This window comes from Lagopus leucura, unplaced genomic scaffold, assembly GCF_019238085.1.
Source record: "Lagopus leucura isolate 7727_CA_CO unplaced genomic scaffold, USGS_WTPT01 Super-Scaffold_100014, whole genome shotgun sequence".
NCBI classification, from domain to species: Eukaryota; Metazoa; Chordata; class Aves; order Galliformes; family Phasianidae; genus Lagopus; species Lagopus leucura.
The window spans coordinates 1,308,034-1,334,858 of record NW_024962268.1 but is presented as its reverse complement, the minus strand read 5'-3'; the positions used below and the strand labels follow the sequence as shown (position 1 = coordinate 1,334,858).

General features: G+C 38.8%; 1 protein-coding gene across 1 annotated transcript in view; it reads left to right on the top strand.

Annotated features, from left to right (window-relative positions):
* The window catches only part of DOCK8 (dedicator of cytokinesis 8), an 83,685-nt gene that overhangs the window by 37,873 nt on the left and 18,987 nt on the right, over window positions 1–26,825 (top strand). The window contains exons 15-33 of the mRNA XM_042875290.1: window positions 1,589–1,706; window positions 2,882–2,952; window positions 3,596–3,734; window positions 5,267–5,368; window positions 6,085–6,180; window positions 7,296–7,530; window positions 8,549–8,713; window positions 9,199–9,374; window positions 11,480–11,575; window positions 12,856–12,951; window positions 13,676–13,825; window positions 16,253–16,366; window positions 17,415–17,570; window positions 19,797–19,936; window positions 20,737–20,906; window positions 22,479–22,624; window positions 23,345–23,527; window positions 24,232–24,367; window positions 24,836–24,923. Coding sequence (XP_042731224.1) covers window positions 1,589–1,706; window positions 2,882–2,952; window positions 3,596–3,734; window positions 5,267–5,368; window positions 6,085–6,180; window positions 7,296–7,530; window positions 8,549–8,713; window positions 9,199–9,374; window positions 11,480–11,575; window positions 12,856–12,951; window positions 13,676–13,825; window positions 16,253–16,366; window positions 17,415–17,570; window positions 19,797–19,936; window positions 20,737–20,906; window positions 22,479–22,624; window positions 23,345–23,527; window positions 24,232–24,367; window positions 24,836–24,923 — 2,577 coding nt within the window. The remainder of the gene's footprint in view (window positions 1–1,588; window positions 1,707–2,881; window positions 2,953–3,595; window positions 3,735–5,266; window positions 5,369–6,084; window positions 6,181–7,295; window positions 7,531–8,548; window positions 8,714–9,198; window positions 9,375–11,479; window positions 11,576–12,855; window positions 12,952–13,675; window positions 13,826–16,252; window positions 16,367–17,414; window positions 17,571–19,796; window positions 19,937–20,736; window positions 20,907–22,478; window positions 22,625–23,344; window positions 23,528–24,231; window positions 24,368–24,835; window positions 24,924–26,825) is intronic.

Sequence of the window (26,825 nt, the reverse complement as noted above, 5' to 3'; positions counted from 1 at the left end):
TAGCTCCTATAACTATTACAAAAATCATCTACGGGTAGTAATTCTTGATGTAGCACAGATAAGAGGCACCTGTATCAGAAAATAAACCTCTTTACCCTGCTTCCCCAGCTGCTTTCGGTCCTATGGGGGTGGAACTCTGCCTGAGCCCTTCCAGGCTTCCCCTTACCTCTTCTTCTAGGTAAGGGACATCCCTGTTACACCTTGCTGCTCAACTTTCTCAGCTTGTCTCTCCCAAACCCTTCTCACTTTCCAAACTTTTTCCTAATATTATCTTGGAGAGAATTTGGCAGAGCTGAAAGTGCACTTAAGATGGTTAGGGAAGGAAGTGCGTTAGTGTTGCAGGCAGAAGTACTGTGCTGAACAGAAGGAAAGGCAAGTTACATACTGATCTGTTTGCTAAGACATGCCATGCCTCACATAGCATGTGTTGGTTGGTAGAGTGGCTGGTGCTGTGTAACTGAAGATCACTGTCACTTTTTGACACACGGCAATAAGGAGTACCAACCAATTTTCTGCGTCTTGGAATGCAACAAAAGGAAGACAGACCATCTGATTTAATGACAGTGTTCTCCAAAACTGCTCCACAATGGTGCTGACAATGTACTGTGATAAGGACAGGTTAATTTTGTGTGTAGTTTCTGACTGTTGGACAAAAAGCAAAGTTGAAAGTCTGTGGATACCTGTTACTGTTTCTCATTGGAAGCTAACAAGGTTCCACCAGCATTCATCTTATTTCTTATGCTATGAATACAAAGAATGATAATCTTATACCGGAGCAGGATAACAAGAGACACACTAAATAGGCATAATTGTAATTCCAGAAAGTGTACAAGCTGGATCTAGCTGAAATCTCAGACCTGCCACAGTCTTCACTGTAGAAAAATCTTTGTATTTACATTTGCACTGTTATGTCAGAATGAGTGTTGAACTCAGAAGACCATCTGTGCACCACAAAAATTAAAGGTTCTTTTTTAGCTTAATGGTTTACCCATCTATAGAAGCTACTAAATAGCCAGAAAATGGCAAAGTATGATGTATTTTAAAGAATTACTAATAAAATGTGTTCAGAGACTCATTTCTAGGTGGCTTCTAGAGTTACAGGTTAAAATTTCTTGTTTACATTTAATCATCAACACTGCTTTTCAATTTACATAATCTAGAAATGCAAGCTATAACCTAGGATTGTATGTTGGTGGGTTCATTTCCTGGTTTGCCTGGTTTTATCACCTCTGAGTGATTCCGTAGTGCTTTCAAAACCTGACTCTTGGTGGCTGAGAAAGGAGCTGCTTTCTTGAGAGGCTTCTGCTTTTCATTACATCAAGCAAATATATTATTTCATTTTACATATGTCTGAAAAAATGAGAGCTAGGAAGACTGCCCTCTCATATGCATTTACCATATGAGAAACCCTCAACACAGGATGTTTTATGTCACAACAAGAGGACTTGGGTAAAAGAGTTTTCCTGAAGCTTCAACTGTCTGGATGATACTGAAGGACAGGGACAGACATTAGCAAGAAGCTAATTTGTGCACTTTGTTTTGAAAGCCTTGTTACTTAGCTGCTTTTTCTTATTTCTCTTTCTTCCAGAAATCTACTCTATGTTTACCCCCAAAGGCTCAATTTTGCTAACCGACCAGCTTCTGCAAGAAACATTACCATCAAGATCCAGTTTATGTGTGGTGAAGACCCATCCTGTGCAATGCCGGTAATAAATGCTGACCACTTGTAGGAAAATGTTGCTCAGGTGCTGTCCTGAGGAACCTTTTGAAGAGACAGCTTACTATTTGCTCCACATTGCCACAGTTTCTAGGGGGACCTTATGAGACTGACATCAGAAAGCTTATGAAAGCCTGCAGGCATCAGCCCTGTAGTTCTAGCCCTGTAGCTTCAGCTTGTGTTTTTGGGGAAATTTTCAGAGTATGTCAGTGGATTTTTGAGAATGAGATTGAGATAGCGCCTTTTGTGGTTTTAGTTGTGTTAAAAATAATAATGGGTTGAAATGCTACTTTGAAGAACTTTACCCCAAGAATTTGTTGTCTTGAGGACTGACACCTGGCTGACCTTATTGAATGCGCTGACGCTGCACAGTGCGCACTTTACAGTGGCATGTTCCTTACCTCAGATGCACTCTGGAACTGAAATCAGAGCATCAGCTCAATGTTTTCCCAGGTCATATTTTCTTCCAGAGCTGATGCTGTGCTATATGAATATAACACTTACGTTTTATGTAATGCTAAGTGGCTGTTTTGTTTATTTTACATTCTGCTCATATCACTGTTAGGTTTTGATGAATGCTTGGGGTAATGGCAGTTTGTCTGGCATCACTGTGCACTGTAAGTGTGGGTTTCACCTCAATACATACCGGTTTCTGCTGTGCAGATTCCCTTATCTCAGTTCATCTCTCTGAGACCCTTTAAAGTTACAGCATTCCAGCACCCTTTCATGGAGGCTAAAGTGAGTCAAATTTTACTGAATGTAAAAGAGCTGTGGATCTTTAAGGTAAGGTGGGGTGAATCTCGCCCTATATAAACAGGATAGAAGTGAAAAATCAACTTCTCAAAAAAATTTAATTCATCACTTAGAATGTAATTAAAACCAATATGATAATCCACAGGAGACTTATCACAACTGCATTCCTGAAGTTTCTAACTTTTGCATTACTGGAGAATGTAATGTAAGATGCCTCTGATCCATTTTCCTGGTGTTTTGTGTTGCATGTTGTGTGAGGAAGATGCCAACTAATAACACTTCTGTGTCATCATGCTAAGATCAAATTGAAGGATCATTATCCACCCTTATGTGCTGTCTTAAAATTGACATAGAATGGTAACAATTAAATGTTTTAGATCTGACTGTATTCACTTTCATTTATTAATGCAGGTAATTTTTGGAAAATCTTCAGGTCCAGAATTTGTGCAAGAGATACATACAGCTATCACATATCATAACAAGTAAGCATTGTTGTTATTCTTATAAATTGAGATGTATTAAGCATGACATTTTTACGTAATTCTCAGCCAATATTAGTTACTCAAAGAATTATGGTAATAAGCTATTTTAAAATTCTACGTTTTCTGAGTATTTGTCAATATCTAATTTGGATTACTGCATGCATTTGCATAAGTGACTGCTGCTTTTCTTGTTTTGAGCTCTTTAAAGAGTAGTCAAGGGTATTCCCTGTCTGAAGATGAAGGAACAGGAGCAGGAAGCATCGGCTTTGTAAAAGCATTCACCTTGATCTACAGATTCACAGATCCAAAAGAATTGAAGGGGCTCTCTCTTACGAATGCAAACTCAGGATACAGGTTTTATACAGTAACTATGCTGAAACCACAAACTTAAATTGAATGGTTTTAAAAGTAAGGAGGTGGATGATACTGAGATATTCTGGCTTATACACTTTGCATCAAGTTCTTCCTTATTCAAAACTGTAGATAGATCACAACAGTGTCCACAGAGATACATATATTTCACTTGTATGACTTATCTCAAGGCTGTTTTTAGGATCTATACAGTTCTTATAACATAGCATCTGGGAGCCTGCTGACAAATATGCCTTCTGCTCTGAAATATGCATGGCATTTTTTTAAACAGGTGTCCTGACTTTTATGAAGAAGTGAAAATAAAACTGCCAGCAAAACTCACTGAGAAACACCATCTATTGTTCACGTTCTATCATATCAGCTGCCAGCCAAAGCAAGGAGCATCTGTGGAAACTCTCATTGGATATTCAGTAAGTGATACAAATGTGTGCATGCATGGGGCAGGGAGGGGAGAAGAGAGGCTAGATGTGTGGGTATGTATCCCATGCAGATAAACTCTTTGCTTATCAAGGATTTTGCCATGCATTCCCTTTCTGGTTATGGTAATACATCATAACAAGGCTGTCCTGCAAATACTGCAGGGCGTGCTCATGCATGTTAAATGTACAGACACAGTAAATTCATATGCAGCTTGTGTTGTTACATCTTAGTTTTATAATTTTACATTGGTAAGCATCTTTGAAGTTGGTGAATTTACCCAAAGCACAGAAATTAAGTATACACCTACATATTTGCAACAACAATGCCTTATTGTAGAGCTCTTAATTGTTATATTCTATTTGCTGAAAAGAAAAAAGGTAATTAACTGTTATTTACTGTTATCTAACACATTCATACATGAGGTGGCATCCAATATAATATTTTGTATTAAGCTTTTTATGGTATATTGCTTACATAAAAACTGTTGTTTACCCTTTTTTAAATCAAAAGCCATGAAAATATCTAGATACTAGAATTCAGTTATTCAAACTCATTTATCTTCATGTTGAAACTAGCATGTTTTAGCTTGAGAAACACATATTGTAGCATAGCATCATTTTTCTTTAAATATTTTTATCTGGAGAGATTTTAGAATAAGAAGAAAGCACAGATGATAATAATACTTCAGATGTGAAAAAGTTCTAGTGCTACTGAACCATGGAACCATACAAATACTATCCGTGTGTTCATGCTATGAGGTTTGTATGCTTTTGATTCCAGTACTGTTAGTCCTCTCAAGCAGGCTTTCTTCTGTGGATAGATGCCACAAATGCCTACTCATCTAAACATGATGTGTATCTGCCCTGTGCTACTCCACAGCCTCATTCAGACCTTAACAGGAGCAAAGTATGTCCAGATGTCATCGCAGAGTTCTGATGGCCTTAATCCTCAGGGTGGCAGTGACCAAAATGTTCAATTTGTCCACAGCAAAACTTGAACTCTTCAAGTTCAAAACTTGAGCTTGATTCACCTCACAAAACTATAGAATGACTTGGGTTGGAAGAAATCTTAAAGATCACCCAGTTCCAGCCTCCTACCATGGGTTGCTAACTCCAGATCAGGCTTCTCAGGGCCACATCCAGCCTGGCCTTGAACAGGTGTTCTAGGGGTGGGATTAAAAAAAAAAGCCAAATACCAATCTATTCAGGATAAGTTATTTTTCAGATAAAAGCATGGGACCTATTAAATCCTTCTGATAGGATTTATTAGAAAAACATGTGTCACGCATGAAAAGCTCTCTGTTTTCAGAAGAGTTTGTTTGTAAAGCAGTCTTGTACATTTTTCTACAGTAGCTATCAGTGAATTTAAAATGCAAACAAATTACTGTTTAATGGATTGGAGCAGAGAAACTCAGGTCAATATCTCATTTCTTGTTCTGTTGACTATACATAACAGATTAGGTAAATAGCTCTAATCATATGTAGTCATGAATATTGCTGCATTTTCTCTTCATTTGTTTCAGTGGCTGCCAATTCTGTTAAATGATCGTCTTCAAACAGGACATTATTGTCTTCCTGTTGCATTGGATAAGCTGCCATTCCACTATTCAATTCACTCTCCTGAGGTAACAAAGAAAATTATGAAAAGACAATGTTTTTGCAGTGTAGAACATCGTGAGTATTTTACAATCCAACATAGCTGTCTGTTTTTGGGCAGTTGCCCCTTTCTGTGCTTTAAAAGGGTAAAGCTCTAGAGAAAAGTGTTGCTATTACTTTAATTGGTGCTATTATGTTTTGTTAAATTGTGTCTTTTAAAGTTATTAATTCAGAAATCTTTGTGAATTGTCTAACCAGTGATACATTTGTTTAGATTTCGTCAGGTTCATAATTTGCTTTCTTTCACAAGATGAGTTGCTTGTTTTTTGTGGCAGTGTGGGAGAGGGAGGATACATGGATTCAGGTGCTGCTACTAGAGCAGGAGGCTGCCCTCTGAGCTGATATGGCAAGTAGAAAACTGCCTCTGTCTTTGAAACTGTACCATGTCACCAAGGAGTGCCCTTGGCATGCATTGGCTGTGAACTTCTAACCACAGAAGATGCAAATTCACACTGTCTGTTCTGGGCATCCAGCTGAAGTGCTCCAAATTTCCCTCTTTAAGGAATGAAATTCTCTTCATCTGGCTTATGAGAATAAATACACCTAGCTGTATGGTCCTCTGTGCTGCACTGAATTAGATGCCTAAAGTAAAGTGAACAGCCTTAAGATATTTGAGACCCATGTAAACAGGCTTTCTGTTATATCATTAAAAGACAGTGATCCCTGCAATTCTCTTCTATCACAGAAAGTTCCATCACAGACACCACCTATCAAATGGGTTGAAGGACACAAAGGTGTTTTCAATATTGAAGTGCAAGCTGTTTCATCTGTTCATACCCAGGTAATGCACGAAAAGCAACATGCAACTGTAGTTTCATTTCAAAGGGGATTCATATGCCCATTCTGACCGAGGAAATTTGTGAACTGGAGATGTTAAAGCCCCCACAGGTTTGAAAACACATGAAAAGTTCCTACTGTCTTACAGCTGTAGAAAGAACTTGATTATTTTCAGTGAATGAAATCCACTGATGTGAGTGCACAAATAAGCACTCTGAGCATCAATTTGCTCAGCAATTTGATTGTCAAATCAAACAATAAGGAGCCTGGTTTCCTCTCAGCTCAACAGAGATCTGATATGAAGAACACTGCTAGGGCACAGTGCCAGTTTCTGCAGTGTGCGTGTTCTTTTCTCTGAGGCTGGTTCAAACAATGTGTCCAACAGCTGAAGGAAAGCACAGCATCTCCCGTCCCTTCAGGGCCAGCTAGGCTGCCGAAACACTCCACACGGATGGCAGCTCAGCTGCCACAGATAGGGATGCTAACTTAATGCTGAATGGAAACTTCGAGATCTAAGATTCTGATAACTTAAGTGTGGTAGAAAGTTGAAGGCTTTCCACTTTTACTGGGGTCTGAAGCACCACAGCTTTATTTTGTTCCACTGTATTTCACATTGTCTCCTACATCATCTTGTTCTGGTTAACTCTGATAGCATACTTTTTACATACAAATAGGACATATTTATAAGACACATAACTTGCATGTATCTGGAAGTGAGACTCTTAGATGCAGGTGGCATATAGGGACTATAGAATCACAGAATTGCTCAGGTTGGAAAATACCTTAGTAAGTATAATAATAAAAAGACTATAGACCTCTGATGTGAGGTCTAGACCTTAGAGTTTTATCAGAAAGAATAAACGGTATAATTTACTGCAGACTTCACCTTTTCTGCTTTTAATCTGATTTAACCACAATCTGAATCTGAGCCAGCTGAAAAGGAACAAACAGAACATTGTGGCAACTGACTTAGAAGTTGGTCTCTAGAGCTATCTGCCTCTGTAAGCCAGGAGCGTATAAGTATTTTCTCTCCCCATCAGATGGGAATCAAGCTTTGCTTATCAAGTAGCAGGCTGAATTATATCAGCTTTGTTAACTGTGAGTGCACCATATCTGCAGGACAATCACTTGGAGAAGTTCTTCACTCTGTGCCATTCTCTGGAAAGTCAAGCGACCTTTCCCATTCGACTAATGGACCAGAAGATCACTGAAGCTACACTAGAACATGAACTGAAACTCAGCATTATCTGTTTGAATTCTTCACGACTGGAACCTCTTGTTTTATTTTTACATCTGGTACTAGATAAACTTTTCCAGCTGGCTGTACAGCCTATGGTCATAGCTGGCCAGACAGGTATCTAATGATCCTTTGCTTATTTTCCTTGGTACCGCAAGCAAACTAGAGATGTGGAAAAGTTTGCCAGATGTCCAGGGTCATATTTACTCTTTGGGTAGTACAGAAGTAGCTGGGCTTCTCTGGACACAGTTTCATTGCGCAGTTTAATCAGATTTGATGAAATTGTTTGTGCTTCTCTTCCCTGCACAAATAAAGCCCTGAGACTCCCTTTCAGAAGTGCTTTAAATCTTAATAGTTACTTATCTGGAGATACAAGTCAGAAGCAGGATGGTGGTTTAACTGCTTTGTGAGGAAAGCAGCAGCTAAATAACAGCTAATATTGACGATGGCATTTCATCTTCCCAAATATCTTTAGCCAGAACTGGGTGGACAAAAACAGGATGTAGTCATGCACACTGGTGTTTTTCTGTTACTGAAGCTGTCAACTGCCCATTATCTATGTTAAATGTGGAAGAAAGGCATACTTGAAACAGCGGTGCAGCTGATTTCCTAATTAATTTTGGTAGCCAATATTTGTCATCCACTAAAATATTAGAAGAGCATGGAAGCTTGTATGTTTCTGTCAGCTGGAGAAGAATCGACATTATTGCCCTTTAAATATATATTCTATATATTCTATATAAACTGTATTTTTATATAAATATATATATATAATTATATATCATATATAAATTATATAGTTATATATATATTATATAAAAATACATTTTATATATATTTTTAGGAAGTACCTGAAGGCTGCTAGAAATTGTCATGAACCATAAGGGTCTGCTCTTACATAGCACCATGTGGTGAAATAGTAGTGATTGGGTTGAAAGTGAGTCTACTGAAGATAGGTTTTTGGTTTACGTAGACTTAGTGCCTGGCCCAGTGTAACTGTTGCTTTCTGCAGCTATTAATCTGTTAAGGAGTGATTTAAAGCATGTACAAATTAGTTATTGTTAAAAGGAATGCCATGATCTAATTATGTGATTTCCTTCAGGGCTGAGACTAATTTTTGCCTTTTGTTTCACAGCCAACTTTTCACAGTTTGCCTTTGAATCTGTGGTTGCAATAGTGAACAGTCTCCATAACAGCAAAGACCTGAGCAAAGATCAGCACGGGAGGAACTGTCTCCTGGCATCATATGTCTACTATGTGTTTCGCCTGCCAGACCCCCAAAAAGAAGTGCCAAAACTAGGTAATATCATTGCAGTAATTGCAAAAAAAATCTTTTCTCTTTATACACACTACTCATCATGGTGCTTCTGAGTCATAGACAACTGGCCTTCAAAAGAGCAAATCGGAACTTCTTGTATACAGACTGCGTAGTTTTCAAACGTAGCACTGTTTCGGCACATGAATCTTGTCTTAATCTACAGCAGACTGAAAAGAGTTGATAGGGGAAGAAAGAGCTACTGCAGCAGTGCTACTGTTGAGAAAGCCCTCAGTCTTTCACTACTGCAAGCATTGTCAGCTTGTCTGCTGCAGAATCCCAAAACATCTGTACCTTGTTATTCATTGCCTGTGTAATTTAACAGAGCAGCTGGCGATGAGATTTCTGTAAGCTCCGTGCTTTTCATGCTGCTGATGCTGTGCAGCACTGAGCAGAGCCGGCTCGAATCTCATGTTTCTCTCATATTACTGTGTCCTTCAGTCTTAGTTCAAACATCTCCCCGTGGGCAGGTGCAGGGGGCAGTGCTGCTCTGACGGAGTCTCGTTATTACACATTTGGGCGCACTTCTGCAGTGTCCGTCGGGAGTAAACTCCTGCAGAGCCGAGTGATAAGCTGCAGCAATCCTGACATCACGGTTACACAGTCAGCTGCTGATGAAGAGGTCAAAAACATCATGTCGTCCAAGGTAAGAGGGGGAAGTCAAGTATCTGAGATGTGTATGAGCCAAAACCAGGTCTAGGAAGCCAAGTTTTTTCTTTGAAGGCTGGACTTGCTTCATGTGAATACAGTGTATGTATCACCAGAAACATTCACTCTGTCTAATTTGGCATGTACACGTTACATTCTCTTTGCTAAATTCTGATGTATTTTTCAGTGAAGAAAATAAGAGGTAACATCTCTGACTGAGTTTCAGGTTTAGGCACTCCAGGAAGGATTTCCTTATTCAAGGTGCCCCAGTCTCCTGTTCATCCTGAGACCTAAGTTCTTTTTGCATTATTTCCTAAAAGCATTCAGAGGGAGCTGATCTAGCTGTCACAGAATCAGTATCGAAAAAGATTGCCACTGTCTACAGTGGGAATAGGCTTGCTTTCTAAAAAGGGTGAAGAATTCTCGGGAAGGAAATAGATTTTCTAAAATACATTGATAATGTATTCTGGTTCCTTCTCATTCTTTTTATTGCTATTTTTTACTCACAGAGCCTGCTTAGTGGTAAATTACTTCCAACTTTAAAAAATAACAATTAGGCAACATACATAACAGCAATCCTGTGATGTGATACTGTCTATAGTACAGATGCTGTGAAGATTCTGTATAAAAGTCTTTCCAGATAATAAACTCAGCCACAGAGTGAAACACAAACTTCCTCTTTGTTACCCAGAACACATTTGTCACCAACAAATTGCAGATAGGACAGGAGGAGCTAAGAAGCAGAATTTTGTTTCCTGCTGGGGCATCAAGTACTTGCTGGTGTGCATCACCCTGAGTTCTTCTGAGAGCTTTTTGGGGATGGCTATGTTCAACTCACTGAGGAAAACAAAACCTTAGCAGGAGCAAAATCAGCAGGAACCTCTCACAGATGCAGGATTTTACCCCTGTGCAAGGAGGCTGCTCTGAGCTGCATCCCAGACAGATCTCATCAGCATCTCAGAACTATGTGGTCTTTCCTTTTTCTGTGTTATGTACATGGAATACTGCTTCTCAAGCAAGTTATTTTCAGGAATATTTTGAGGTTTTGGGTTTTCTTTTCCACCATTGAATTATCAGATGGTTTAATTTCCTAAATTAAACCAGAGCTAGTAAGGTGCACAGAATTTGCCAGTCTATTTCATTTCTTTGTATACATATTCACCCATAGCAATTTTTAATAATGTAGATTTGAACTTAGTATCTTCGTGAATTTCTGGTATAGTGTGTCCTAAGAAAATGAAAAAAGAAAAAACAGAAAATATCTCAGGGTGGGTTTCTGTTTGTTTGTTTTGTTTTTTTTCAAATTAATACATAATTAGAACATTTGGTACTACAGCTTTATCACACTGATAAATTAAAAATGTATAATGCTTAGGCAACTACTGACATTTCACTGTCTTTTAATTGGTATCACTTTTAATGAAATAATTGCAGATACTAGTTAATTTAGGACATAGAACTACCTAATAAACCCTAATGACTGTTACCTTGAAAGGGTGAATTTTAGTTTCCAAAACACAGCTGTGGTGCTAAAATCGGGCACACGATGGCAGCGTTGGCATTTGTGGTCTCCTGCATCTGCCAAATTCAGGTGGTCTTTGGCCTCCTCTGGAGAAGGGAATTGAAGGGGAGAGGGGGGGAGAGAAAGGCATAAAAAAATGTTTGGGTGATGTATAATCAATGAATGTATAGATGTTATAATTAAGGGATATACCAGAGAGTTTGGCTAAGCAGGTTATTGTACAAAAGAGAACAAATAGAAAGCTTATCCATGACCTGAGCTTGCTGTAAAACTCCAAAGGAGGGATCCCCAGAAAGAGATGCTTCCCTAGTGGTAGCCAGCTCTTAAATGGGTCTAGGAGAAGTGGAGCCAGGCTCCAGCCCTTCCAGCAGCGCAGGCGAATTGCCTTCACCTGTGCTCCTGTGGCTGACTCAGTGCTCCCTTGGGTGATCAATCAGAGGTTCAGGCCATGACTCAGCAGTTCCCATACAGGTGAACATCTGTATTTACCTTCCAAGAAAACGCTGATTTGATTTTTAATCTATTAATTAGCTTAGGCAATGCATTAATGTGTGTGTGTATTTCTTCTGGCCATTCTCCAGCCTGCAGATCACAGCTCCAGTCGGATGTCGTTTTACATTGAAGGAACAAATGACACGCCAGGTGTATGTGCAAACCCAAGACCATCCAGTAAAAAGGTAGCCTACTGCTGAGTGTGATAGACTAACAGAACCTGGAGCCTCCATGAGCAGTGCTTGTAATTAGCATGAAATGAGGAGAGGGAGAACGAAATAACAACCAGTTTTATTGAACAGGGAGTTTGTGATGGAATGTTAAATCTATGGATCAATATTGCCCAAACATTTCTGACTCTGCTCTGAAATGTTTAGAATCTTTTTCTGGGGCAGATTTAGACAAGTAGCAGCCTGCCTGTATCCTTCCTTTCCTCTCTTTCTCAAGGTACTAAGACCTCTATGTTTTTTTCACTGCTGTTTCGCTGTGGATGCCTGCCTTTACATGTTGCAGTGAATTGCATTCAGATATATTTACCATTTCTTTCTTCTGTATGAAATATTTTACTTTCCCCTTTTTTGTAGCTTGTAGAATCAATTAATTCCTCTTTATTCTGAGTCTGTATTCCCAAACAGCTTTTTAACAATGTAAAACATATCATAGCAGATAGTTAACTCCTCCAGAGCTGTATCTTGTGCTTGGCATTGAGGAGGCTTTGGGTAAAGAAACGGGAGAGAAAATCTACAGTGGGCAGTCTAGAATCCATGTTGCAGTTAAGAGGCACTTCTTTCTTATTTCTGTTTATTGATTTGAGTTAGGCCAAAAAACATAAGGGTTTATACCCAATCTAAATCTTGGCTAGATTTGTGTGTCCTATTGAATTTGAATAGGCTTAGAGATTTCACTGGCTTTATTGTTTGTATCAGGAACAGAGAATAGATATTACAATATGTGGTTAGTCCAGATTTGAGTTTTCTCGAAGTTTAGGTCACTGGGACTAGGAGTCTTGTGGTTGCACATCACTGCAAAGAGTATAGTCTCTAACTACACACTTCTTGCAAACTCCTCTGTGATTGTTGCTGTGGCCTTCTCTCCCACCACAGAAATAATCTTGTGTGTTCTCTCAAAAACACAAATGTGCTAAGCAGAAGCTCTCAGGAGGAGCATGTGTCTGTTCACTGTCAGGCATACAGCCAATAATCTGAGGATAGACCAATGGCATTTTCCAGCTCAGGTATTCAGGGTTCTGGATCCACAGCAGAATGAGTCCTAAAGCCCATAGTGCTATTCCTGATGTGTCATTTCTGTCAGATCCACTTTTTTCCTACAAGGTGTTCCTGTCTAGCTGTTCACTCTCCATAATGGGGGCTGTCAAAGATGCAAGTGCTGGGAATTGATTGAAAATGAAAGATGTGTTGGGTGAAAGACTATTTCTGAATTCTGACTATTTCTGTTTATTATTTAGCATTTCCATGAGGAGCTGGCACTGCAGATGGTGGTCAGCACAGGTATGGTGAGAGAGGCTGTCTTCAAATATGCCTGGTTCTTCTTTGAGCTCCTGGTAAGATTTATCAGTGATGTTTTGTGGCAAGTTGATGGTGAAATGCAAACACAGATTTTGTTGGACTATGTCTTCAGCTAACTAACCCCATTGTGATAGGTTCCAGATAATGGAAGCAAAACTGAAAGATTCTGTATATTCACCCCCATTTCTTACTGAGAGCCTGTGACAATTAAATCCTGCATCAGCTATCTGCACAGTGGTCCATAGCTTGCAGAAGTCTGGGTGACAGATGTCAAAGTGAGCCGTTCCCTCCTTTTCAGCTCCTATTTCTTCCCCTTTGTTAATAACATGTGCAGTAGCAAGGCTACCCAAGGTCAGTGTCACAGAGCCCTGAGGTGACTGATGTCACTGCAAGTTTTGTTGACGTACTGGTTTCCACTTGGAAGCAGATAAGCAACACAAGAGATCAAGGAGTAGGAATTAATTCCAGAAATGTCCTCCCCTGAATGTCATCAGAAAGAACAGAAGGTACAAGCAGCAAGGATGGGGTGAGGGTGAACTGAGCCACAATATGAACATGACAGAACTACCTGTGTTCAAGCCCTAGGCTCTCTGGTGTCTTTGCCAATAAAGGTAGGATTTATCAAGGGACTCTAAGAAAGGTGAGAGTGACTGTGTTGGGGGAAAAACAGGTGCGAACTCTTATTCCATGGACTAACATAGAGAAGAGTTTTATCTCCACTTTGTTATATTTTTCTCTTTTTTCTTTATTGCTTTGCAGATAAAGAGCATGGCTCAGTATGTTCACAGTATAGAGAAGCAAGACAATGTACGAAGAAGCTGGTTCTCTGACCGTTTCAAAGATGATGTTACCACTATAGTTAACGTGGTTACTTCTGAGATTGCTGCACTTCTAGTCAAACCCCAGAAGGTAAAAGCACGAAAAAAAAAGCACTGTGGATTCTCACTGTTCACACCACATCACACTGAGCTTTATTTAATTCCATTGTACTTTCAGGACCATCACTGGAATTAGACTAAAACTGACACTATAGTGTTGCAGAGATCATAAGTGAGAGCTGTGACTGTAAGGGATAGTCCTGTGCCTTCTTAGCAGAGAGTTTGTTTTTATTCAGAGGAAGGCACGTGTGAGAGGGAATTACCTTTCTCTGAGATAGGAAAGACTGAACTCTGTCTTTCAGTAGCTGTGCTGCCTTATGTCAGATTGGCTAGGGCATCAGGCTGCACCCATGTGTAGCATATTCCTTTAATCTCCTTCTCCTATTACACTCACTCCTACTGCACAGCATTTTTCCCTACATTTGACTTCCATGACTGCAAAGTCAGTGTTCTTCCTGCAAAACCCAACCATGAGATACTTAACCCCAGATCTCTCTGAAGACACACTGGCCACATGAAACTCAAAGACAAGAGATAAACCCTAAACCATATGTAATTCTTTCTCCTAGAATATTTTAACAAGTTTCATTGGCATAATTGATTATAAAGCTGAAAATATTATGAAATGTAATTTATATTTCAACATCAGTTAACTGATGTCACTTTTGCTATTCCCCAGAACATAAAATAAAGGCAGTTTATGTGTCTGCACCTATGCTGTTGCAGCCAGCATTATTTCCATACCCCAGGGCTGCCAGAGGCACTGTACATGCAGGGCAGTGTGTTCTGTCATAGGGTAGCTGGACTGGAGAGCTGACCTGCCCAATCACTGCTCAGTCAGCATGGCTCTTAGTCCAGTTCTCCACCTGTGGCTAGGTGTTGTGTCAGAAAACTGAAACTGTTGAAGAGCCACAACCAGACAACTGAGGACAAGAAATGGCAGAAGTCACCATTACTGTCAACCAAAAAGTTGTTTCTAAAGCTTCATCCTTTTCTTCATCGTTTGATGAAGAAAGGATGCTTCTGCGATGTCCACATGCACAGAAAACATTTCCATAGAAATTTTCACATGAGTGAATATATTGTGTGAAAAAAATGTGCTACATTAAAAATGTTTTAACAGATCTGTAGGTTTTGCTAAGAGATTAATATTTTATGCTTTCTTCATGAGAAACGTACAGGTTTTTATGGGCTGTTAATTCAATTCAATTTTGATGGAGTGAGTAGGTAGAGTCTAACTATGTGTGAAAATTCTGCTGCAATGTTTTCAGAATTAAGGTCATTGACTAGTTGTACAGAACAGCAGGATGTGACACCTGTCTACGTTTTAAATCCACAAAGTAATATTCTGTATGTTTCAATACATGGTTGATCATGTAACATTGTCCTGAGGTTCTGCAGCTACTGGCCTACTGTAGACTACTCTGTAAGCTGGTGGAAAGCTGGTTGTTTTTTTTTTTCAGCACAGCAGAAAATTACTTTGCTATGTAAATTCTAGATCATAGATTCTATATGGATTCTATATTCTGTACGTGTATAAATATATTCTTGAATGGCTATAGCAACAAAAAGGTTGAAGAATCAAAAATGAAGTCATAAATACCCTGAGGTGCTGCACACCTGCTCTCACTTGCCAGAGACACCGATAGCATTTTTATCAATCATCTCCCTTGTCTGTCTTGAGCGAACTCACCTGAGAGCTCTGAGGGGTGTGCAGACCCCTCAGGCACATCCACAAATTCTTCTTGGTCAAGGACATGATATTGTCAAGCTGTTATAGTTTGATTTGGTATGTCTGAAATAGCCTTCTTTTAGAGGATACTCGGAGTTCTTTGTGTGTCTCTGGTAATCAGACCGTTTGTAAATACAAAGGAGTTTAGTTGCCCACAGATTTGTCATACTGATATTTTTATCTGATATTATGAAATTTGTAAATGAAACAGTTGGCATTCCATCAATAGAGCTACGGCAGATTTTTAATAATATTAAATCTAATCTAAGACTAATATCTGAAGACAGTATTTTATGTTGAACACCTAAACAATTTTCAATAGTGTTAGAAGTGGAGGGCAGGGGAGAGGGGCATATAAAAGTTTGGAGCCCACAGGAAGTTCAGAAAAGCTCTCAAATTTGGTTTCAGTTGTTATCTGCACAAAGATTTGCAAAGATAAGCTTGGTGATTCTCCTGTTCCATTTCTTTCATTTTCCTGTTCCATTTCTTCTCCAAAAGCAGTGACTGTTGAAATAATACACATAATTTTAACAAGGTCATGTAAATTAGAGAAGTTAAACAGTCTTGTCCTCTCTGTTCCACATTTCTGGAAACTGTCCCCTACACTATTTTTTTGTTCTAAGTGATACTAAGAAGTTCTCCACCTTAATGTGAGTTTTATAAATTGTAAGTGCAATTTTACCCCCCTCCCCATTTTTATTGATTTATTTGTTTGTTTGTTTTAAGGAAAGTGAACAAGCAGAAAAAATTAACATCAGCCTGGCATTTTTCCTGTATGATCTTCTTTCTTTAATGGACCGAGGATTTGTGTTTAATCTCATCAAACATTACTGTAATCAGGTAGGCATTATGCATGATTGGGATTGTACTGGGCTTATGGCCAGTCTTGTATTCTGTTCTCTTTGATTCATTTATCCATCAAGATCCTCTGAGTTGTGTTAAAGAGTAAGGTAAATAGCTTATTTCCTTCTGCATATACAGAGACTTTACACCTCTTTTGGTCTGTGGTCTGCAGAAAATAATTTGAGTGGAGGTTAGGGTTTTTTTAGAAATGCCATACCTTACACTGCACTGCAGAGCATCCGTGGAGACACTTTTCTTGCCTTTCTTTTTTATGTCTCTTAGCATCAGTCTTTGGATCCTCAAAGTCTGCACATCACAGATTAAAGAGCTTTTGCACTCTCACAAAATACTGCTGTTGTAGCCAGTATTTAGATTTGGGGTGTTTGATCAAAATGATCCACCTTTGTCTTACTACTTTACAAGCCTCCAAAAATTAAAAATAAATTATGTTTGCGAGGCTCTAGCATGAAATAATTGTTGTATTCAAGATGGAAAGCTTTCCTTCTTTCTTGTGAGCCAATACACCTGTTGTGGCTTTTCATTGAAAACAAGCAAAGCTGTCAGCTAATGGTAGATAGGAGAATTCAAAGGTGTCTGCTACCATCATTTCCTATAGTATGTGCAAAACCCTTGCTTGTTTTTTAATGTTAATGTCAGTGTTATTGTGAAGGGAGATCAGAAGACTACTTGTTCTGTGTTCACTAACCTGACTTTCAGTGAATTTGCCGCAGACTCAGCAAAGTTTTGTTTGTTTATAATCCCAGTGTTATGCAATATTATTGTATTGTATTGATTCTTTCTTGGGAAGCTGGCAAGTGAGCCATAGAGGAGAAAAGACAATACCACTGCCAAACAAAGAGCAATTAATGGATGGAAAACAGCTAGGTACAGGGAACCATGGAGCATTTTAAGGCATACTCGGATATTTGGCTATATTTTTTAAATTGACTGATTCTATTTCAGGAAACAGAATGCAGGATATTTCGCTGCATGATAATTTAAATAGCAAATACCAGTAACAAGGCACTTTCATTTGTTTCTCTAGCTCTCAAACAAGCTGAATTCTCTTTCCACCCTGATTTCCATGAGACTGGAGTTCCTGAGAATTCTCTGCAGCCATGAGCATTACCTGAATCTAAACCTCTTCTTCATGACCTCGGCCTCTACTCCAGCATCTCCTTCACCCTCTTTGTCCTCACAGGTAGGCATCCATCAGCCAATATTAGGTGGTCTTCACCTGAAGAATGCATGTAGAGAAAGACTTCTGTTGCTCTGTATTCCTCTGCTTCAGTTAGAGTTAATGAGCCATCACTACATCAGGGAGAAAAGAGGCAAAACATTAAAGACTAAAGGACCACTACTGCAAAACTGAACCTACTCAAGTTAAAGCTTAACGTAGCACAAATATGCTTGTGGTAATGCTTCAGTAGACCCTTCTAGAAACATGTAAGAAGAAAACAGTTGTTCATGCAGACATAAAAAATCTAAAAAGAACATGGCTGTGAAGGTACAGAGTTCATTTACAGGCATGCCATAGGCACACAGCCGCTAGTACATATTTCAGTACCAGTGTGTATTTTGGAGAGCTAAGGCATATGGCAGCACACAGCAAACTTTCAGTGCTTTTGCCTTCTAGCAGAAGTTCTCAAGTAGATGAAAATGCTATAACTATATGAGTTAGTGACAAAACCACTGGAATTTTCAATATTCTGAATGATGTATTGCTGTTGAGCATAGTGTTCTTCAGAGCAGGAGTATCACTCTTTCCAATTCAAATATCAATGTTCTTTTCTTGGGATCCTCTCCTTCCCAGTGGCACAGCTGATGCTATTACTTTGCCTGTAGTTTCTCTGAGCAATTCAAAATTTGTGGTTTTTGAACCATGAATTTCAAATGAACTTTGAAATGTTCAAATGTTCAAAATTCAAAATTTTAGAACCAAAATTCCAATGGAACAATTCAGATTCATATTTCCCTTTTCAAGTGATACTTGAAAAGTGCCAAAGAATTAGTTGTATGCTAAGATCTGCTACGTCACATACGCCAAGGGTTCTGACAGGTCAGTAATTGTAATTAATATTTTCTTAAAACTTTTCTTGGTCTTGAAAGCAAAGCGTGAAGGTCCCGTAATCAGGTTTTCACAATGTCCTGCTTAACTCTCATGCTAGATTTCAAAGAGCTACAAACAGAACTCCTCTGCTCATATGTGGGGAGACAGAAATCTTCCAACTGGTTCTAGCAGGTCAGAGCTGGATCATTCCTTCCTTGAAGCAGCACCAACTCTTCTTCTTTAGGAGTAACATGTGAAGTGCAACTGCGGCAAATAAATAAGCCTTTGAAGCCCTTGCATGATTTAATACAGTCACTGACCACCCTTGCAGTAATTCTGATCTGTCTGCAAGAGTGCTACGGAGGAAATGTTAGATTTTCAATAAGAAATGTGGCCTTTCAAATAAATCTTCTGGAATTTGTGGAGAGAAGCCAAATTCACTTATGTGGATACTCTGCCCCTTACTGTTACTTTTCAGAAACAAAGTGCATTCTGCTGAAGTTTAGAATGGGAGCAGGTTAAGCTAGGTCAGTGTAGGGCAGCTCAGAGATGTAGGCTTCATTTGAAACAATATGCTGGAAGACACCTTTCACAGTATGGTATACTACTACTTCATGTAGAATATTGAACAATATAAATTAAAGGCAAATTTCAGACTTATAAACCCCAGTAGCTTCACTGGGGAGTGGAGTCTAAGAGTTATGTTCACCAGATCAAGGTACAAAAACATTCCAGATGACCTGTGGCACCTATGATTGGAGAAGCTAAGAAGTTCACAACACGCATATAGCAGCAACTTTCCATTCCTGGACTAGCTGTATATCAGCCATAGCCATAAGTTATAGCAGTTTGAAGGTTGCTTTAAATTATGCCAGCTGCCAGCAAGCTCAGCCAAAATTTTCCAGAGCAAAAGGAAACACGGTTCATACACCCTTCCTCACATTACCTCCATGGTAGACATTATAGGAGCTTAACAATGCAGCACTTTTGATGCCCCAAATCCCCCTTCTATGAGGGGCAACCTCATCAGCTTTGCAACAGTAAGAATGACACAGAATTCTAAACATGGGGAAAACTCTGACTTTGTCTCCTATCCAAACTGATGATACAGGGTAGGAATTTTACATCTCAAATAGCTTTAAATGAATTGTTTGGACAGAATAGAAAGGATGAAGTTGCATCCTAGAAAGCAATTCATTTGAAAATTGATGCTTTTTATTTCACACACTGATGTGTTTCTCTGTACTTCTTTCAATGCCTGAAATCAGGTTTCCTCTGGTAAGGATACTTTGTTACCTGCTTAGATTGTCCTTACAACATCTTTAAGAACATTTGTTTCACTTTTGTTTACTTTTTTTACATCCTATTCTTCTGCAGAACTCTAGCTCCTGCTCCAGCTTCCAGGACCAGAAAATTGCCGGTATGTTTGACCTCTCATCAGAATACCGTCAGCAGCACTTTCTGACTGGGTTACTCTTTACAGAGTTGGCAGCAGCACTGGACGCAGACTGTGAGGGGTGAGTATCCAAATCTGCAGATTGTAGAATGCGACCATGTGAGCAGTAATGTACTGTTGGTATGGTTATAGTTTAACTCTAGGGTTAATCATGTTTCCCATAAATGTAACCAAAATCACTTAATGTATCATGACAGTGCTGGCTGGTGTTATCAGAAAGAATATTTTCTGTCTTCGGCACAGAGTCTAAGAGTCCTGCAAAGCTTCTTCAGTGTTGCCTCCATAAGGAATTACTTCTGCATGAACCTTCATGAAAGTTCATATAGAAGTGTAGTGGATGTTGAAAAATGTCAATCACACCGAGTTGTGATGTAGACTGATTCTGAGGAAAAGGGAAGCGAAAGAATGGTCTTTGCCATCTTTTTCAATGAGTCACTCTAAAACAGCTTTATTGCAGTATGTTGTTGTTACTGAGTAAAATAGTACTATTTGCTGCAGTGGTGTTGGCTAAATAGAGATCAGAGCTCAAAATTTTTATCACTCTTCTCTCTCAAACACCACTGTCTTTTAGCCTAAGAGTTTAGCCTAACTTTGTACAGAGTGTGATGCTTTTCTTTAAGCATCTCTCTTTGCCATACTGATTTTTTCATGGCTGCTTGTTGATTCATGCTATGGCCATGTGAGACAGCTGTCTTTTGCAGGGAACATGGATCTCTGCTCTGAGTGGAAGACACTATCTAATGACTATCGGTGTATTAATTTCCTTCTCCCATGTCCACCTTGTTTCTTAAATCTTTGATCTACAAATAATTTGTGCATGACCCATTATTGGAGCTCATGGCAATTTTTTTGTGTTAACAGGATTAGTAAGGTGCAAAGAAAAGCAGTCAATGCTATCCTTAGCCTGCTGAGTTCCCATGACCTAGACCCACGTTGTTCCAAAAAAGAGATGAAGATTAAAATTGCTGCTCTCTACCTCCCTTTGGTTGGTATAATTTTGGATTCACTGCCACAGCTCCATGACTTTACAAGTAAGACCTTTATTCCTTTGTCTTTTTCAGCCTTAGAGTAACTTGTCTAAAACAATCTGACTTAAAGAATTTGCCTTAAGTACTGAAATTCTGCCACAGTCTAGCAGGCACAGTATTTCTTTATTTCCAGATAACTGGATTGTTTAAAGAAGGGAAAATATCTAGTGTCCTTACTTACCAAACAAACAGATATACCCAGTGGTATGTCTATGGGATCTTGCAAAAAAAAAGCAGTCTTGAAAGAAAAACTAAGATATAGATAGGCTTCACAGACAGTGAGGAAGAAAACAAGAATGACATGGGCATTGTGTTACATTACAATTAAAGAAATTGGACTGTATTCCTTCCATATTTCTCTCTTGCTCCTCAGGGCTTGACAGAACTTGACACTGAAGTTGTCAGAATTCACCTCAGGTGAATGTAGTCATCACTCAGAAAATATATTTCTGTCACCTACTATAACTTTAAACTTCGTTCTCTGTTATTAAGCCTTTTTAAACTAAGCTGTTGATTTTTTTTTCTATAAATGTGTTCATATGAAACTGCTGAAAATAGCAATTTGACCTTCTATGTGAGAAATAATAAATCTTTGCTACTTGTAAAATTGCATTTTACTTTTATTTTAAAAATTAAAGACTATAGAAAAAAAGGTATAATCTTTGAAGAATATACTTTTGTCCCTGGCTCTGAAAATATTTTTCATTTTGATATCTGGACAAGAGCTTAGTGTTATGAATGTATTATTGAGCTCTTTCAGTCTGATAGCATGAAAGCATTTATTGTGCATAATGTAAGTAAATCTCACCACATTCTTCTAATGTAAGTATTATCCTTATGCCACAGACTAAAGAAGTCCATGTCTACCAGTATGGCTAGTTTTTAAAGTTTTTTTTTAAATATCTGCAGTATCTAAAGTTGTTGACCTTGTTCTGAACACTCAGGGATTGGCTCGTCAGTCAGTTTGTCTGAAAACTACATCTTGGAAAGCACAAATAGACACTCAGAATATAATGAGATTTTTACAAAGCTTTTATGAACCAGCGGATTCACTGAAATTGATCTCAAGAACTAGCACCGAGTAGAAGCAAGCAGCTGCCTAAAATGAAAATTGTCCTTTAACTTGAAGGCAGTAGCAGCTCTGTCAGGTGTTAGCAGACTTAAATTGCTTGCCAAATTTCCCCAGGCCCGTGCATGGCTTTCATGTTGATCCTTTCATCTGGAATTGACTGAAAGTGGACATTTCTTTCTAAGTGTTGTGAAGTTCTGGTTTAGCTTTGAACTTCAGACCCAGCCTCATGTTTGCTACTGCTTTTGCTTTTAATTCAGCTTCCATAAATACCTGAAGGTTGCTGGGCACAGCTCCTTTCTCCATATTTATTTGAACAATTTGACAGTTTTTACAGATGATTCCTGTCTTGCCATTGCTGTAATTTCTGCTGTTCAATAAAAATAAAGTCTCGGGAATGGAGGTGCCGATAATTTTGTTAGAAAACAGCTCAGTGGAAGACTGTGAAATGTGAGCAGCAACAACCCAATTGCTGATGAGGTCCCAATGGGATGTTCTAAATCTAGTTTCAGATGCCCGCAGCGGAAAGGGGCGCACAGGAAACCCAGAAGAAGAACAGGAGTCTGCAGGTGCAATCAGTCAGAATGTGGCACTTGCTATTGCAGGGAATCAGTTCAACCTCAGGAGCTCGGGAACATCTTTGACATCCTTGGTATGTCCAGGGTTTTGCCAGACTCCTTTCTTGCATACATTTTTATCTTTGTTTTCTCCTTCGTATCCTTTCTTCTGACTAAGAATTGCACGCGCAAGAAACTGCTTTCTTGTTTCTGCTAGCCCCAGAAGAATGCCTCGTACTCCTACTGTCATCTTCTCCTTTAATCTTCAAATCTTCTAATTGCCTCCTCACCAGAAGTGATTCCACTTTTTCTCCAGTGTTTCTATTGCCATCTGCACACCCATCCTGGTTATGCTTGCAGATCAGCAAATGCTGCTATAACTCCCCTACCATCTCCCTTTGACAGTGTCACCTAAATCCACAGATTTAGGGTGATTATAGGGTTCTTCTCCCTGTATCTCTTTCCTTATGATTGTTTTTATTTTCCACACATTTTGGCTGATACAACTGGCAAAAGGGGAGCAAACAGTTATAGAATATTTTTTTTAATTATTCTAATGAACTTAAAGTACAGGCAACTAACAAACAAACAGGTTCTGTGCTTCCTTCTTTTTTCATAAACATACAGCTAGTGCCTCTGTCACATACATACACATAGAGTGACAAAAACAAAATTACTATAACCTGGAAGAGGTTAAACTTACAGAAAATCTGCCATGAGATTTGACTCAACTGAAATTTAAGTAACATTACTTCACTTGAATGTTCTTTCTATTCTTTTATCTTTCAACTGACTTTTACCTTATCTGTCTCCAGTCCTACAGACAGAGTGCCACATTAGGTCCTGACACTACTCGCAACCTTCTGATCTGTTTCCTCTGGATCATGAAAAATGCTGATCAGAATCTAATACAGAAATGGATTGCAGACCTTCCGTCCATGCAGCTAAACAGGATCTTAGACCTCCTTTTTGTTTGTGTTTCATGCTTTGAATACAAGGTAAGTGAAACTTGCCCTGGTTTTGTTGTCATGTTGTGTTGGTTTTTTTCTTTCTAGCTGTCCAGAGGAACCTTGTTATTGACAAGTGTTAAATTAGCTCTTGTCTAATCTATGCTACAAACAGACATATTAATTCAAAATGACTGAGACCAGCCTTCAAACAAAATGCAGCCGAAAACTTCTGAGGACATCTTACGAAGTTGGTTTGAAACGTATTACTTTTCCATGTCTAGAGGGTTTCACAGCTATTTTGGGTGGGGAATATATACTCAGTATATACTCAAGTCCAGTTTACTGATGTTTTTCAGTTGTGACTGAATGTAAATAATTGGTGCAGTAATTGCTGGAGCTATTCTCCTTATGTCCTACCCGTTTCAAAGCAAGGTCCTAGTGGTGACACTTCATTTAAGGATTAGGTCTGGACATCAGGACTCTCTCTGATGGAGCTTGTCTGAAACAACTTCTTTGCACTTTAATTTCTCTCTCTACAGCACTGAGCTATATCACTATTTCTGATGAACAGTACATACACTATCTTTCCTCATCTGGAACCTTCAAGAAGCATTTGTATGTTAGTCAATGATACTTATTGCTGTCTATCTGCTCTCCCAGTCTCTCGTGTTGTCTGAGGTTTGGGTGTTACAATCTGGGCTTGTGCTCAAAGCTGGAGGCATTGGTGTTAATTGCTTTGACTTCACTTTCAGGGCAAACAAAGTTCAGATAAAGTTAGCAACCAAGCACTCCAGAAGTCCAGAGACGTTAAAGCCAGATTGGAAGAGGCTTTGCTGAGAGGTGAAGGAGCCAGAGGAGAAATGATGAAGCGCTGCAGAATACCAGCTGGTACTTCATAGCACCTTTCCCCCATGACTTTTGAGAGGTTATTGAAAGGTTTTAGATGTAACTGTGCTTGTTGGGTTTTATGCATGCTCCCAGTTCTCATCTCTATCTTTCTTTCCCACAGTCCTTTCCCTTGTAGGCTTTTGTTGTGGTTAAAAATATTGTTATGTTTCAATTATGCAGTGTATAGCTGAGATGAAGAATATGAAGCCAACTAAGAGATTTTAATGAATTCTGAGAAACTGTTGTTAGTTTCTAATCAAAAACCATGTCAAACAATGTCAAAAGTGAGAGTAAATTGTTAATATCAAAAGATTTGTTTCATTTAATAAATAGAATTTTTATGCTTTGGTCTTAGAAGAAATCAATAAGTAAGCTGATGTTCAAAAGTCTTAGATGAAAAAATAGTGGAGTCCTGTCCTTTCGTGTGCCCCTGTGCTTTAATCTCAGTAATATATGTTGCACTTTCAGGGAATGACAGGTCAGCAGGACTAAATGAAAACCTGAGGTGGAGAAAGGAGCAGACTCACTGGCGGCAAGCAAATGAGAGACAAGATAAGTAAGTCATTTAATAAAATTATTGCTTTTACTAGAACCAAGCTGTTCTTTTCTTTTTTTTTTTTTTAATGTTATGATCTTTCTCCTAAGATGGTTTTAGTACAAAATCAGCAGTGTCAATCCTTTTCCTCCTCTGTTAATGGAAAAGAAATAGAAAATGTGTATGTAGCAGAAAAATCCAACTGTTGCTGTGATGTAACAGAGATCAGAAATACTTGAATGAGATGTTTAGTTATCTATATTTTTTCCTTTTGATTATCAAAGTGAGAAATACTAGTCATTGGTACATGCATTATATATTCATATATATATCATCATGGCTTCCCATGACACTTGCTTTGGTGTTGCTATCACACTTTGCTGTGTACAATACTGTGGTATAAGTTTCCCACATTAAATATGTTTGGCTGGATTTGACATCTTAGCTATGGCAAGTTGATTCTGTAGTGAACATTTTTTCTTGTTGCAGGCTGATAGTTATGATATATCAATACATTTCACCTTTTGTGCACTATATAATAATAGACATGTAAATGTCTAAATTTATGGGAAATGGTAATTTCAAGAAAGATTTGTGCTACTAATAGCATTTTCATATGATACATGGTACTCTTCTGTAGGCATTTAAGTTGTTGCTTTTCTCTAATGTGACCATGCATAGATCGTTGTCCACAGATACTTGCTTGAATTTTGTCTGTCTGACACACAGGCCACTGTGTGTTCTCACCACTCCAGCTGCTCTGAGTTCCCCCAGTATCCTTTAGCGTGTGTGAGTTTGAACTGGAACACTGGTTTGTGATCAGCTCAGCAACTGTGTTGTTGTCACCTGGCACGCGGCTGCAATTATCACCTACTTTTTTTGAAAACAAAGATTGTTAATTTGGTATTTATCTGAACTTTAAAAGAATAATCCTTCTGCCCTCCGTCCTAAGTTGGAAGAGGTGCAGATCATGCGTGGATGTTCTTACTTTGCCTTGAAATCAGCTTGCTTACTCTCAGTTTCACTGTAGTCAGTGTAAACCGGCCTCATGCAGCAGTTCTATATTATTGTTAAATATAAATTTAATTAAAACTTAAATTAAATCTTCTAGTAAAACTCTGCATGTTGTCAAGGCCTTTCTGTTTTACCCTGTGTTCATCACTGTGGTAGGTGAGATCCTTTAGAGATCCTTAATGGATTTCTACAACGTATGTCCTGTAAGTAAGGTGTTTGCAGGTCACCTACATGACACAAAAACTTTGCAAATGTTGCCACTTAGCCTACATCTCGTTGAAGCCAGCATGTTATGAGATGGTGACAAGCTGCAGTTACAAGCTATGTTTGGTGTCAGAAAGGATCCAGTCAGCATAGTTTATGTGCTAGCCTTGTGGCTGTTGGAAATGGTTCAGAAGGCTATGTCATTTGCCTAATTTGTTCCGCTCTTACTCATAGTTAGCAATTCATGGCTTGATTGTAGCACCAGCTTTTTGGCAGCCCCTTCTTTTCTTCATTACTTTGAATTATTGTAGTTAATAACTGTGCTACTGTTCTTACTTTCTGTCCTGTCGCTTCCCGAAATTAAGAAGTTGTGCCCAAAAAGGTGCTCCTTAATTCTCTGGTTTTCTTTTTGGGTGTGATTCCACTGAGAAGGGAAACAAACATAGCAGAAGAGCTACAGATTTTGAATTCGTTCAGAAGTGTGTTTGTAAGTGTTCTTCCAGCCACAGAAAAATGATATTTAGCCTTAGAGCAGCTCAAATCTCAAACCCTATAAAGCTGTTTCAGCCATGCAGTAGGTCTTTTCAGGGTGGTTTAGGAGAAAGATTGGTATCAGCTCTCCTGGTTTGAGCTGTAGCTCTTAAGAAATGCCTCTAAACACTGTTGTTATTGTTTGCTCTTGAAGGATCATTCTGCATGTGTATT